Genomic DNA, 14,446 nt, shown 5'->3' on the forward strand with positions numbered 1-14,446 from the left:
TAGAGGTCAGGGGACACAGGGGACACCAGAGGTCAGGGGGACACAGGTCACAAGGCGCCTCTGCAGCCGTGTGGTCCAGTGAGTTGGCAGGCAGTGTCCCTGCGTCTACGGAGGCCCTGGAGCCCACGTGTCAGGTCTGCACGCCACTGTGCCCTTGCCCGTCTGCTCTGGAACCCTCTCACACTCCCACACCAGGACGTGCCCACTGCCTGGGCACCCGTCTCCCCCCACTGCTTGAGAGCTCACATGGAGGAGCTCCATAATCTGCAGCAGTGGACGTCTAGGTTCCACGCTGGACCTGCGCTCCCTCACCAGGCCCCCTTGCCAAGACCCGCAGCTGGGCACCTCCTCTCCGTGTGCCAGCGCCGCAGCTGCTCCAGCCGCTCCTCTGCCAGGTGCCGCTGCTTCCTCATCCGCTCCTCCAGGACCTTCTGAGCCCGGCTGCTGGGCTCCGTGGCAATGGGAAGGTCCGGGTTCACTTTCTTCTGGAAAGGAGAGGCAAGGCTCTGAGAGTAGGGACTTTGCCTTAGACAGGGATGCCAGGAGGATCTTGGGGTGCAGGGAGAGGCCCAGAGACTAGAACTGTTGGGCTGAAACATCTCTCAAAGCCTTTTTTTTTTTTTTTTTTTTTTTTTTTTGAGACGGAGTCTTGCTCTTGTCTCCCAGGCTGGAGTGCAATGGTGTGACCTTGGCTCACCGCAACCTCCGCCTCCCGGGTTCAAGCGATTCTCCTGCCTCAGCCTCCCCAGTAGCTGGGATTACAGGTGCGCACCACCACACATGGCTAACTTTTGTATTTTTAGTAAAGATTGCACTATGTTGGCCAGGCTGGTCTCGAACTCTTGACCTCAAATGATCCGCCCACCTTGGCCTCCCAAAGTGCTGGGACGACAGATGTGAGCCACCGCGCCCAGCCGAAGATACACTTTTGAGACGTGGACCAAGACGTTGAAAACACAGAAAATCACCCCATCCTCTTAAGTTCGTCGGATCACACGCGCGCGCAAGACGCCCGACCAGAGGCCTCCCAGCGCCCGCCGGGGACGAGCACACCCCGGACGGGTGTCGGGGCTCCCCCTGCTGGACGCACCCGGTACTGCAGCCGGTGCCGCCGCCCCCTCACGTGCAGGTCCTTGGCGTTAAGGTCGTTGAAACTGCACTCACACAGCTTGCAGTGGAAGCGAAGCACTCGCCCTTCCTCGCTGCACACCTGAGACACAAAACAGCCGCCCTCGCTGCACACCTGAGACACAGAAGAGCCGCCCTCGCTGCACACCTGAGACACAGAACAGCCGCCCTCGCTGCACACCTGAGACACAGAAGAGCCGCCCTCGCTGCACACCTGAGACACAGAACAGCCGCACGCGCACCGGGCACGAGGCGGGGTGGGATTTGAGATGCTACCGCTGCCAGGTCGCGGCGGAGCCTTCCTCCTTGCTGGTCATTTTATTTATGTATGTCTTTTTAGAAACAGGGTCTTGCTGTGTCACCCAGGCTGGAGTGGAGTACAGTGGCTCGATCTTGGCTCACTGCAGCCTCAAACTCCTGGGCTCAAGCGATCCTCCCACCTCAGCCTCCCGAGTAGCTGGGACCACAGGCACGCACCACCGTGGGAGGCTGGAGGATTGCTTGAGCCCAAGAGTTTAAGACCAGCCTGGTCAACATAGCGAGACCCCCATCTCTACAAAAAAAAATAAAAAATAAAATTTAGCTGGGAGTGGTGGCTCATGCCTGTAGTCCCAGCTACTCGGGAGACTGAGTTGGGAGGATTGATTGAGCCCAGAAGTTTGAGGTTGCAGTGAGCCATGATGGCACCACTGCACTCCAGCCTCGGTGACACAGCAAGACCCTGTCTCTTAAAAGAATCCCAGGCCTACAGGCAAGGCAGAGGAAACCCAGCCCTGCCTGTTTGGCACATGCAAGGCCAACCGGGGTCTGAACTGCCGCTGGCCTGGGAGCTGGCAGACCTGGCCCAGGAGCTCGGCTCCACTGCTCACCAGCCTGACCTTGGCAGGTCCCAGGGTCCCCCAGGCCCAGGAAAGGGGCTGGACGGAAGGGCCTCCAATCTCCCGGGGAGCTTTCTACTGCCCAGAGCTCTTCCACCTTCCAGACAGACGGTTCCGCAGGGCCCCCTGTTGGGAATGCCTGGGCCTGTCTCTAGCCCTCACGGGCCGTATTCATTTCCTGTTGATACCAAAATCCGGCACCCAAAGTGTCAAGCGGGTCTGCATGGGGTTTTGGTCCATGGAGGTCTGGCCGGTGCAGCTCAGGAACGGGGATGGGTCTGTAAATCTCGCTGGGAGAAGCCGGGTGAGGTCTCGAAGCCTGACCCACGGGAAGGTCCTTCCCTGACCAGAGCACCAGGGCTTGACAGCCTCGACTTACCTCCTCCACATATTCTGGGCCCACCGGCTGCGCATCAGAGCAGCCCACGGGAGCTTCCTCTGAGCCTCCTTGGGTAGGTGCTCCGGGACCCTCTAATTTGGGTCGGGCTGGTTTCCCCCACTGGGGTCTGCAGCCTGCTGCCTGCAGCTCAGGAGGCCCTGAGGGGAAAAACCACGTCACTTATACCCTGTTACAGGAGAAAGCACTGCGGCTGCAGACCCGCCAGGCGGCATGGGGTGGAGAGCCACCCAGACCCCAGGCTGTGCCATCTCCCTCCCTCCTGTGACGTCAGGGGGAATGGCCCCGGGCAGCGACCTCACTCTCCCTTTCATGCCTGCGTGTGACCCAGTGAAGAAACCGAGGCCAATTTCAGTCCGTCCGGGGAGAAGCCCTGGTTTCAGGTCCTCGCTTGAGGAACCCGACAGCACAAAATCCACAGTTAAGTATCAGGTGGACCAAGGCTCACACTTAACCTACCCCCATTAGGCAAAATTATGGAGCCTTGGGGGAGACAAATATCTTTGTTATCAGAATGACTTGATGGTTTGATCTTCAAAATCATGTTGCTATTCAAGAATCAAGGCTGCTGAGGCTAAAACTAAAATGTGGCTCCCTCAGCCCCTGCCCACGCACAGCACGGTGGTCCAGGGCAGAGACTCTTAGACAGACCCGGGTTCCAATTCCACCTCCACCATTTATGGCTTTTCCATCTACACATTGGGACTGGTGACAACATTAACTTAAATGAGTTGTGGGCTGGGCACAGTGGCTCATGCCTGTAAACCCAGTGCTGTGGGAGGCCGAGGTGGGAGGATCGCTTAAGCCTAGGAGTTTCTGACCAGCCTGAGCAACACAGCAGAACCCCATCTCTACAAAAAAAATACAAAAAGTAGTGGGACGTGGTGGTGCACACCTGTAGTCCCAGCTACTCAGGAGGCTGAGCTGGGAGGATTGCTTGAGCTCAGGAGGTGGAGGCTGCAGTGAGCTATGATCACACCTCTGCACTCCAGCTCGAGTGACACAGTGAGACTGTCTCAAAAACAAAACAAAACAAACCACGAAAAAAGAGTTGTCGTGGAGGTAAAGTGAAGCAATGCGCACAAAGCAGTGAGCAGATGCCTGGCATTGAATCCTAGTTAATGCGGGTCAGCTCTGACAGCTGGGGCTTTGCACGCAGGGAAGGTAGCGTCACAGGTGGAGGGGCGTGAGGATTCCACCTTCGTTTCCTGCTACCCACATAACTCTGATTCTGAGCCCAATTTGTTCACTGTGAGCACCAGGGCGTACAGGGGAGCACAGTGGAGGTGGCAGCCCAGGGAACCGTGTAGGTGCAGGGTGAGGGCTTCCAGAGAACCCCAGCACCCGGCACCAGGCCAGATTCTACCAGAAGAGGCCAGGCGCGGTGGCTCACGCCTGTGATCCCAGCACTTTGGAATGCCAAGGCTGGTGGATCACTTGAGGTCAGGAGTTTGAGACCAGCCTGGCCAACATGGTGAAACCCTGTCTTTACGAAAAATACAAAAATTAGCCGGGCGTGGTGGCGGGCACCTGTAGTCCCAGCTACTCGGGAGGCTGAGGCAGGACAACTGCTTGAACCTGGGAGGTGGAGGTTGCAGTGAGCCGAGATCGCGCCACTGCACTCCAGCCCGGACGACAGAGCGAGGCTCCATCTCAAACCACAACAAAAAAATTCTACAGGAAGAAATGGCAGTACCATTTTATTGGTTCTGTCAGCACTCTCTGGAAATGGTCTCAAAGGGTCTCCAAGGTTCAGGGCAGTGTGGGCCAGTGGGAGGCCACCTTGCTCTGCTGGAGTAAGGGAGAGACGGCACCAGCCAGCCCCTCACCACCCCCGGGGAAGACATGACGAAAATCGACTGGATGGTAGATTTTCTCACGAAACTTTGACTAGGCGGCCAGGGCTCCGGTGGGTACGCGAACACGCACGCAGACACACGTACCCTCGCATGAGGCCTTCGAGACCACGGGTTTCCTGGCCAGTGCTGGCCTGCTCGAGGCACACACGCTGGGGCCAGTGGGGGACGTGGGCTTGGCCTCTGCCCCGGGGGGGCTCTCCGTGGCCGATGCAGGCTCGAGGGTGGGAATGGGCTTCCCCAGTTTGGCGTGCAGCTTGAAGACCTGCAACAGACAGAGCCGGGCTCTTGTGTGAGGGCCGCTCCCAGCCTGATGGCCTTTTTCAAGAGGCAGGAAGGGCCTCCACGGGCGTGCAGCGGGAGTGTGGGTGGGCCAGTCCCAGGGAACCCCCCCTCTCTTCTCTCCTCCTGCTCTCTGGATATCACCCACTCCAGAAGGCCCTTCCCAGGTGGCCTCCTGCCTTGCACATGTGCTTGTGACTTCCCTAGCACTGTGATACTCCTCTAGTGTGTGAGCACGTGGCTCACCAGCTCACACGGACGCTCTTCCTCCTCCTCCACCACGTGGGCTGCCAGGTGGGGCCGTTTCTCAGCCTCCCAAGCCCCAGCCTAGTGCCCCCTGACTGCCCGAGACTCAGCATGTGTGGATGGATGGTGGGTATGCACGTGTCCCTGGACGGACACCCATGTTCTGCACGCACGTGTGCACGTGGTCACATCCGTATTCTGGCCGTGCCCCATTCTCAGCACCTCCAGGTGCAAGGCGCTTCTGGCAAAGGTTCCATGTGCACAGGGCCGCTGTGTGTGTGCTGGGGACCGTCTCAGACACACTTGCCAGCTCCGTCTCTGACACGCGCTGCACGAGATCTGCCCTGTACCCCCAAACCCCACAATGGGCAGCAGGGCCTGCCTGACCCCCAGACCAAGCCCCAGCCTGTGGGGGTGACACCTGCAGCTCTGCCCCACCGGCCCCTAGCTCTCCGGTCCCCAGGCCAGTGAGTCTCCTTCCCCCATTTCTCTGCCCCGCTCCTTCCCTCCTCCATGCCTCCCCGCTCATTTCTCTTTCCCCCGAGGGTTCACACAGGCCCTCAGCAAGCTGTCCTGAGTCGAGCCAGGGAATGAGGCCCTGGATGAGCCTCCAGGCAGCTGGGGGAGAGAAGCCAGGTCCTCAGCCAGCCCTCCCAGGGTGGCTCAGCCTGACAGCCCAGGCTACAGCACAAGCCGGCTGTCCCCTCCCTGCTCTCGGGTGGGGACTCCATCCCCTCCCCGCCGAACATGATGAAACCCAGGCCTCTTTTTTCTTTTTTTTTTTTTTTTTTTTTTTGCGACGGAGCCTTGCTCCATTGCCCAGGCTGGAGTGCGGTGGCGAGATCTCAGCTCACTGCAACCTCCACCTACCGGGTTCAAGCAATTCTGCCTCAGCCTCCTGAGTAGCTGAGATTACAGGCACACACCCCCCACGCCCGGCTAATTTTTGTATAGTAGAGACGGGGTTTCACCACGTTGGCCAGGCTGGTCTCAAACTCCCAACGTCACGTGATCCACTCGCCTCGGCCTCCCAAAGTGCTGGGATTATAGGCGTGAGCCACCATGCCCGGCCTAACCCAGGCCTTTTCAAGGCCACAGGAGAACAGTGATATTACAGCAGGGAGTGTGAAGAGCAAGACTCAAAGGGAACACAGCGTTGGATCTCATCACAGGGCAAGCCCTGTCTGTCACCACACCTGAATACCAAGCTTTCTTGGAAGTCCGGGTGTGAGTGTCTCGGCCACTTCATGTTTTTGTGCAATGAGCAGGAACCCTTTATAAATGGAAAGGAGTCCGGGCGCAGTGGCTCACTCCTGTAATCCCGGCACTTTGGGAGGCTGAGGCGGGCAGATCACTTGAGGTCAGGAGTTCGAGACCAGCCTGGCCAACATGGTGAAACCCCGTCTATACTGAAAACACAAAAATTAGCCAGGTGCGGTGGCGGGTGCCTGTAATCCCAACTACTCAGGAGGCTGAGGCATGAGAATTGCTTGAACCCAGGAGGCAGAGGTTGCAGTGAGCCGAGATCGCGCCACTGCATTCCAGCCTGGGGGACAGGACAAGACTTTGTCTCAATTAAAAAATAATAATAAAATGAAAACTAAAATAAAATAACCGGAAAGGAGTTTGGATCCTTGAAGATGAGGACGCATGGGCCGGGGGGGCTGGCCCTTGGGCACGCTCCACTTGGGAGGCTTCTCCCGGCTCCCTCTGATCTCCCCAGGTACCTCTGTGGGTCCCAAGTGCTGACCTGGGGGCCTCCTCCCCAGGGGTGGCAGAGCCTGGGCCGGGCGGGGCCGTACCTTCTGGTGCTTGGCTCCCCGGATGTGGGCCGCGTAGGCGTCCGCCCCGGTGCAGGACACGGCGCACAGGTCGCAATGCAGCTGTGCCTGCACCCCGCGTGGGCTCCCGTTGGGCTGCACGCCTGTCTTCTGGGCCGCCTCCTTCTTTCTGTGCTTCTGCCCTCCTAGATGTTCCCGGTAGGTCTGCGGCAAGGGGTGAGAGGCAGCCTGGGCGGGGGTTTGCACACTGGCCACTGCCCCCTCCCCGGCTTAGTGCACGGGAACTCAGTGGTAACAGAGGCCTGCTGTCCCCAACCCTCCATCCCCTGGTGCCATGGAGGTTCAAGTGTCCCTTTATTTTTCTTATTTTTATTTTTTGAGACAGAGTCTCGCTCTGTTGCCCAGGCTGGAGTGCAGTGGCGCGATCTTAGCTCACTGCAACCTCCGCCTCCTGGGTTCAAGCGATTCTCCGGCCTCAGCCTCCCAAGTAGCTGGGACTACAGGCGGGTGCTGCCACACCCAGCTAATTTTTGTATTTTTAGTGGAGACGGGGTTTCACTATGTTGGCCAAGCTGGTCTCGAACTCCTGACCTCAAGTATCTACCTGCTTTGGCCTCCCAAAGTGCTGGGATGACAGGAGTGCACCACCGCGCCCAGCCTATCTTCTTACTATAGACTTCTCAATTTTTTTTTTTTTGAGACAGGGTCTCACTCTGTCGCCCAGGCTGGAATGCAGTGGCGCGATCTCAGCTCACTGCAACCTCCACCTCCTGGGTTCAAGTGATTCTCCCGCCTCAGCCTCCCAAGTAGATGGGACTACAGGTGCACGCCACCACGCATAGCTAATTCAAGTATCCCTTTATGAAGCCCACGTAACAAACCCACAGGCTCAGACTGCTAGACATAAGGCTTCTTCCTTCTTCTGGAATTCAAGGAGTTTCTTAGGAAAGCATGCTCCATGCATCACACGTTCCTTTCGGGGGCTGCTGTATACAGAAAATTCTGACTTCAGAATTCAACCTCGGAAACCAAGTAAGGGCACCTGCTGCCCAAAGGATAGTCACGTACACTTCCGTCTTAGGAAACTGCTAATAGACACAGGGGCTCCACCCGGGGGAAGCCACCGTGAGTCACAGGCCTACGCATCCGGTACTACTGGGCCCAAAATATCTGATTGCGTCTGGGGAAGCGACAGCCAAGCCCTTAGGCATAATCCTGGGTGTGCTGCTTAAAATCCCGAAATGAAGCCAGTCACAGACAAGACATGGCAGGTGGGCCACGAAACCAACACGACCTGACAATGCCAAGAATGAATGTTCTGCAGACTGAAAAATGCCCCTGAAAATACTGGGGCACACTGGGCACTGCCCCCTCACCTGCAGGCCACCGACTTAGCGCACAGGAACTCAGTGACATTGTCTGGTTTTAGGGAAGAAAAATAGGACCTGGGAGAGGCATACATTTTACTGTATGCATGTTCTCTGGAACTTAGGAATCTTTTTTTTTTTTTTTTTTTTTTTAAGACAGAGTCTCGCTCTGTCGCCCAGGCTGGAGTGCAGTGGTGTGATCTCAGCTCACTGCAGCCTCCGCCGCCCAGGTTCACGCCATTCTCCTGCCTCAGCCTCCCAAGTAGCTGGGACTACAGGCGCCCGCCACCACGCCTGGCTAATTTTTGTATTTTTAGTAGAGATGGGGTTTCACCATGTTGGCCAGGCTGGTGTTGAACTCCTGACCTCAGGTGATCCTCCCGCCTCAGCCTCCCAAAGTGCTGGGATTACAGGCATGAGCTACCATGCCCGGCCTGGAATTGAGCAATCTTGAACCTCATAAATATATTACCTAAGCAATAGAATAAATACGCATCCCTGTGCACACATACTAACTTAGAAAGAGAGACTGCCTGTGGAATAGAGAAGACTCTGGAAGGATACACACCAAGATGCTACCGCTAAATCATTTCAGGGTGGAGGGATTATGGGGGATTATAGGTAGGTTTGTGTGTGTGTGTGTGTGTGTGTGTGTGTGTGTGTGTGTTTTGTTGTTTTTTGGGGGGTTTTGTTTGTTTGTTTGTTTGTGAGACAAAGGGTCTCACCCTGTCGCCCAGGCTGGAGTGCAGTAGTGTGATCATAGCTCACTGCAGCCTCGGACTCCTGGGCTCAAATGATCCTCCCACCTCAGCCTTCAAAGTGGCCAGGACTATAGGTGCATACCACCATGCCCAGCTAATTTTTAAATTTTTTTAGAGACAGGGTTTCACCCGTGTTGCCCAGGCTGGTCTCGAACTCCTGGGCTCAAGTGATCTACCGGCTTCAGCCTCCCAAGGTGCTGGGATTACAGGCATGAGCCACCACGTCCGGCCAATAGGCTGTCTTTGTGCACTTTTGGCGTATACTGTAGTAATTAGCCACGTGAGCTTCAACACATCTTGGTTTGATTTCTGCCTGGGTCACTAAAACTGACCCTGAGTTCCTCAAAGTACTGACCCTTTCTGAGCCTCTGGGATTTTATCTGCCACACAGAGATGCTAGCCACAAGGCAGATATAAGGATTAAAGAACCCACACGGGCCTGGCGCAGGGACTCAGCTTGTCATCCTGGCACTATGGGAGGCTGAGGCAGGAGGATTCCTTGAGCTTAGGAGTTCGAGACCAGCCTGGGCAACATAGTGAAGCCCTGTATCTACAAAAAAATTTTTTAAAAAAATAGCCAGGCATGGTGGTGTGCACCTGTAATCCCAGCTACTCAGGAGGCTGAGGTGGGAGGATCGTTTGGGCCCAGAAGTTCGAGACGGGCCTGGGCAACATAGTGAGACCCCATCTCTATTGAAAATAAAAAAAATTAGCTGGGCATGGTGGTTCATACCTGTCTCAGCTACTTGGAAGGCTGAGGGGAGGATCACTTGAACCCAGGAGGTGGAGGCTGTAGTGAGCTGTGATTGCAGCACTGCACTCTAGCCTGAGCAACAGAGCGAGACCTTGTCTCCAGAAAAAACTCAAACTTCTATCTGAGCACTCTGCAAAGAAGGCCAGGGTCTCTCCCAGCATGAGACGCAGTGGAGAGCTGCTGGGGGAAAGAGTCTGAGACAGGGAAAGGGTGATCTGGGGCGGGAGGGGTCCTGAGCAGGGACCGGCCCCCGATCCCCAGCTGGGTCAGGGGTCCTGATAACAGTGTCCTGAGCCTTCCCACACCTCTCCAGAGTCTGTGATTGCAGACTCCGTGTCTCTCCGCGGTCCAGAGCTTTCTTTCAGAGTATTAAAAACAAAAGAAGATCAGGTGTGTGTTTTGCAAAGATAGAGCTCTAGGGTCTAATTATCTTTCCAGGAAATGAGCACACGATCTCAGCTGGGTGATTTGCAAGCTTTAAAATCTCAAGCTCGTGTGTTTGATAGTCTTTCACGTATGTCCCAAACAAGCATTGCCACCTGCAAGCACACATGCACACACACACGGCCGCATGCACACACATACACATGCAGGCATACATGCGCACACATACAGACACGCACGCACACATACATGCACACTCACGTTTGCACACACATATGCACACATATACACGCATACACACACTTGCACACACACAAGCGCATGCACACACATACACATGCAGGCATACATGCGCACACATGCACGCACACATACATGCACACTCACGTTTGCACACATGCACACATATACACGCATACACACACTCACACTTGCACACACACAAGCGCATACACACACATACACATGCAGGCATACATGCGCACACGTACACGCACGCACACATCCATGCACACTCACATTTGCACACACATATGCACACATATACACATGCATAAACACACGCACACATACACACTCACACTTGCACACACACAGACACACAAGAGCTTGCACACACAGGCACATGCATACACCATGCAAGTTTAACACCAGACCTTCTTTCAGCAGGCAGCGACCCTGACCACCCCACCGGCGCCCACATTCGGGTTCAGACGTTGGGGACAGAGAGGTCCCTGGGGCCTGCCCATGGCAGGAGGGCGACTGACCTGGGGGCCAGCGCAGCTGATCTTGCAGATGTCGCAGTAGTGAAGCTGGAGCTGCCTGGGCCCGGCCTTGGGTCTCGGCAGCTTGCTGGGAAGCGGTGGCTTCGAGTCGGCTCTGGGGCTGCTTCCAGAGCCCGCAGGCATGGGCGGCGGGGGCAGCTGCTGCGGGGGTCCCACGGGAGGCGGGGGCTGCGCTGGAGGATAGAAAGGGCTGGCGGCGGAGTACACCGATGCATCATAGCTCTGGTAGCTTGGTGCTAAGGAGCAGAGAAAACAATGAGTCGGAGGGAGATGCTGATTCCACTGAGTTGAAGTGGGGACCGACGGGCAGACCGCCTGGGCAAGGAACGCTGGTCTTACCCGTGTAGGCGGCGCAGGTGGGACTGTAGGTGGGCGGGGGGTAGGAGGTCACGATGGAAGCCGAGGACTCGGGCTGGACGCCTGTCGCCGTGGGGTAGGTGTATCCCGAGGACAAGGCGCTCGCTGGCTGTCCGGACTCCGCTATGGGCGCCTGCTGTGGGGGCTGAGCGTGGCTGTGACCGCCATGGGGGCTGGGCTGCCCGCAGGCCTCTTGGGTCCCTAGGGGACAGGCACAGGCCCTTTGCAGAGCCAACCCTCACCCCACTGTCCCTCACCTGCGGATGGGCCCCGGACTTAACTGGCTGGAACACGCTAGATGTTTAAGCCGGGACCAGAGGCCAGAGCCTTAGGCCAGGTGCTGGCAGCGACTCGCAGATGACCTTGTGCCCACCTCTCCTTTCCAGAGCCCAGCTTCTCTCTCCTGCCATGGGGGAGGAGGGCTGTGGGTGCCCTAGACGAGCTCCTCTGCGTCTCCGGCTCCATTACCCACAGAGCTCACCTCCTGCCACCCCGGGAAAGCTTCCTTGGAAAAAACGTTAGCTGCATTTTCGGTCCTCACTTTCCCTTATTCATGGGCCCACACCTGGCAGAGATCCCAGGGCCCGTCTGAGCAGCCAGCCCTGAGGCTCACCTGCAAATCTAGGATGTTTTTATTATCATTATTATTATTTTTGTTGTTGTTGAGTTGGAGTCTCGCTTTGTCACCAGGTTGGAGTGCAGTGGCGCGATCTCGGCTCACTGCAAACTCCGCCTCCCAGGTTCAAGTGATTCTCCTGCCTCAGCCTCCCGAATACCTGGGATTACAAGCATGCGCCACCACGCCCAGATAATTTTTCTATTATTAGTAGAGATGGGGTTTCACTATGTTGGCCAGGATGGTCTCGATTGCTTGACCTTGTGATCCACCCACCTCTGCCTCCCAAAGTGCTGGGATTACAGGCATGAGTCACCGCACCCGGCCTTTATTTTTTTTTAATTTTTTTTTTTTTAGAGACAGGGTCTTGCTCTGCTGCCCAGGCTGGAGTGCAGTGGTGTGATCACAGCTTACCGCAGCTCAGTTCCTGGGCTCAGGCGAACCTCCTACCTCAGCCTCCTGGGTAGATGGGACTATAAGTGCACACCACCATGCCTGGCTAATTTTTTTGCATTTTTTGTAGAGACGGGGTCTTACTATGTTGCCCAGGCTGGTCTCGAACTCCTAGGTTCAAGCAGTTCTCCCACCTCGGGCCTCCCAAAGTGTTGGGATTACAGGCGTGAGCCACCATGCCCGGCCTCTAGGATGGTTAACATGTAACTTTCACGGGGTGCAGTGGCTCACGCCTGTAATCCAGCACTTTGGGAGGCCGAGGCAGGCAGATCACCTGATGTCAGGAGTTCGAGACCAGCCTGGCTAACATGGTGAAACCCCGTTTTTACTAAAAATACAAAAAATTAGCCAGGCATGGTGGCGCGTGCCTATAGTCCCAGCTACTTGGGAGGCTGAGGCAGGAGGATCATTTGAACCCGGGAGGCGGAGGGTGCAGTGAGCTGAGATCGTGCCACTGCACTCCAGCCTGGGCAACAGAGCGAGACTGCATCTCAAAAAAAAAAAAAGAAAAGAAAAGATGTAACTTTCAGGCCGGGCATGGTGGCTCACGCCTGTAATCCCAGCACTTTGGGAGGCCAAGGCGGGCGGATCACGAGGTCAGGAGATCGAGACCATCCTGGCTAATACTGTGAAACCCCATCTCTACTAAAAATACAAAAAAGTAGCTGGGCGTGGTTGCAGGCACCTGTAGTCCCAGCTACTTGGGAGGCTGAGGCAGGAGAATGGCATGAACCCAGGAGGCGGAGCTTACAGTGAGCCAGATCGCACCACTGCACTCCAGCCTAGGCGACAGAGCGAGACTCTGTCTAAAAAAAAAAAAAAAAAAAAAAAGGAACTTTCCCAAGGTTTTCCTGTGCTGCGGGGAGTGTCTTCTCGTTCCCAGCCCTGACCCTGCAGATGGCTCACCTGGCTGGCAGGAGTCTGCGGCTGTCATGTGCCCAGGCTGGAGGGCAGGAGGCTGGAAGTAGGGCCTGTCCTCATAGCTCCTGGCAGCTGCTGACTGTCCGTAGCTGTAACTGTCCTATGTGGGGGTTTCGGCAGGAGAGAGACAGAGAATGGAGGAGAGCAGCTCAGGCGGTGGGTGCGACGTGCCCTGGCCACACTACACTCTGCACTTAGTCCTTCCTACAGCGCTGGCTCCTAAGCATCTGCCCAGGACCAGGCCCTGGCCTGGGGGCAGGGGGCAGGGGGCGTGGTTGACACAGCAGCTGTCATGGAGCCGACACTAATTTCCAAGAGTTTGACTGCAATTTACAAGAGGACGCTCGGTGTGGCAGGAGAGGGTGGGTTTGCAGAGAGAAGCCCCCAAGGCCTTGGCAAGGAAATGGAGAGGGGAGGAAGAGAGTGGGGTCAGGTGGGTGCTGAGCTTGGGTGACAGGGTGGCCTCTGATGCCGTTGACCGACACAATCTGGGGACGAGATGCGGGTGGCAGGGCTGGGGAATTGGAGCATGGTCATGGGTGACATCTTTGTGACACCAAGTGGGAACACAGTGGCTGGATCTGCAGCCTGAGTGCCTCAGTTGGGAAGGTGGGGTCGTCAGCACCCAGGTGTGCCCTACACACCACAGACTCCCTCTTAGAAGGTAGGAACCCAGAGCGTGGGGAAGATGGGGTGAGTCCTGGTCTCTCTGGGCCCGGGTGGCTGAGGCCATCTGCCCTGGCCAGGGAGGGGTCCTCCAACCCAGGTGACCCTCCTTCTCCTTCATAGTCACTGCTGAGGCTGGGACAAAGCTCTGTGCGCCATCACTGTCCCCACTGCCCCGACATGGAGGTACGGATGCGGCCTGTCCTCGAGAGCCGTGGATTCTTTCGGAAGCGACTCTGCCCTGATTTCTCCCCACCGCAGGTACGCAATGCCAGCAGAAGGGTCCCGAAGGAAGGATCACGGTTAAGAGGCCTGGGAGAAGGAGTAGCTGCGGGGAGCCCACCGCTCTCACCCAGGCAAGGCAACCCACGTTTCCCGGCAACGCTGGTCAAAGAAAGGACTGGATACCTGGTAAGTAGCCATAGTGGTGGCCGTGGGGATGGGCTCCTGGGGTCGGCTGCCATAGGCGAAGTCCTGGCCGGAGTGGGGCTGGTATCCACCGTACCCTGCCGGGGCAGCTGGGGGAAAGGCTGGGTTCGTGGCAGGGTCCATCCCAGGAGTGGGCTGTGCAGTATAGCTGGCCCCCACAGTGGGCAGGGGAAGGGTCGGAGGCTGGGCGCTAGAACCACAAACACACACCAAAGCCCCACAGGGGTTAGAGTGAGTTCTCAGGTGCACTGAGTTGATGGTGTCAGTTCCAGCCACCACCGGACCTAAGCTGCCCTGCTTGGTGGAGACCCTCCTAGGAGCCCAGGCACAGCTGGAAGCACTTTCCACAAATTAACACCATCTCACAACAACGCTGTAATGCTGG

The 14,446-nt window shown here is 56.7% G+C and overlaps 1 protein-coding gene across 1 annotated transcript in view; it reads right to left on the reverse strand.

Moving 5' to 3' along the window:
• The window catches only part of ZFR2 (zinc finger RNA binding protein 2), a 68,880-nt gene that overhangs the window by 16,945 nt on the left and 37,489 nt on the right, over positions 1–14,446 (reverse strand). The window contains exons 2-10 of the mRNA XM_054464781.2: positions 14,041–14,251; positions 12,952–13,066; positions 10,959–11,177; positions 10,602–10,855; positions 6,590–6,772; positions 4,347–4,524; positions 2,386–2,543; positions 1,091–1,210; positions 346–485 (exon numbers count right to left, since the gene is read on the reverse strand). Of these exons, the coding sequence (XP_054320756.1) occupies positions 346–485; positions 1,091–1,210; positions 2,386–2,543; positions 4,347–4,524; positions 6,590–6,772; positions 10,602–10,855; positions 10,959–11,177; positions 12,952–13,066; positions 14,041–14,251 (1,578 nt within the window). The remainder of the gene's footprint in view (positions 1–345; positions 486–1,090; positions 1,211–2,385; positions 2,544–4,346; positions 4,525–6,589; positions 6,773–10,601; positions 10,856–10,958; positions 11,178–12,951; positions 13,067–14,040; positions 14,252–14,446) is intronic.

The sequence above is a fragment of the Pongo pygmaeus genome, chromosome 20 (assembly GCF_028885625.2).
Source record: "Pongo pygmaeus isolate AG05252 chromosome 20, NHGRI_mPonPyg2-v2.0_pri, whole genome shotgun sequence".
Lineage (NCBI taxonomy): Eukaryota > Metazoa > Chordata > Mammalia > Primates > Hominidae > Pongo > Pongo pygmaeus.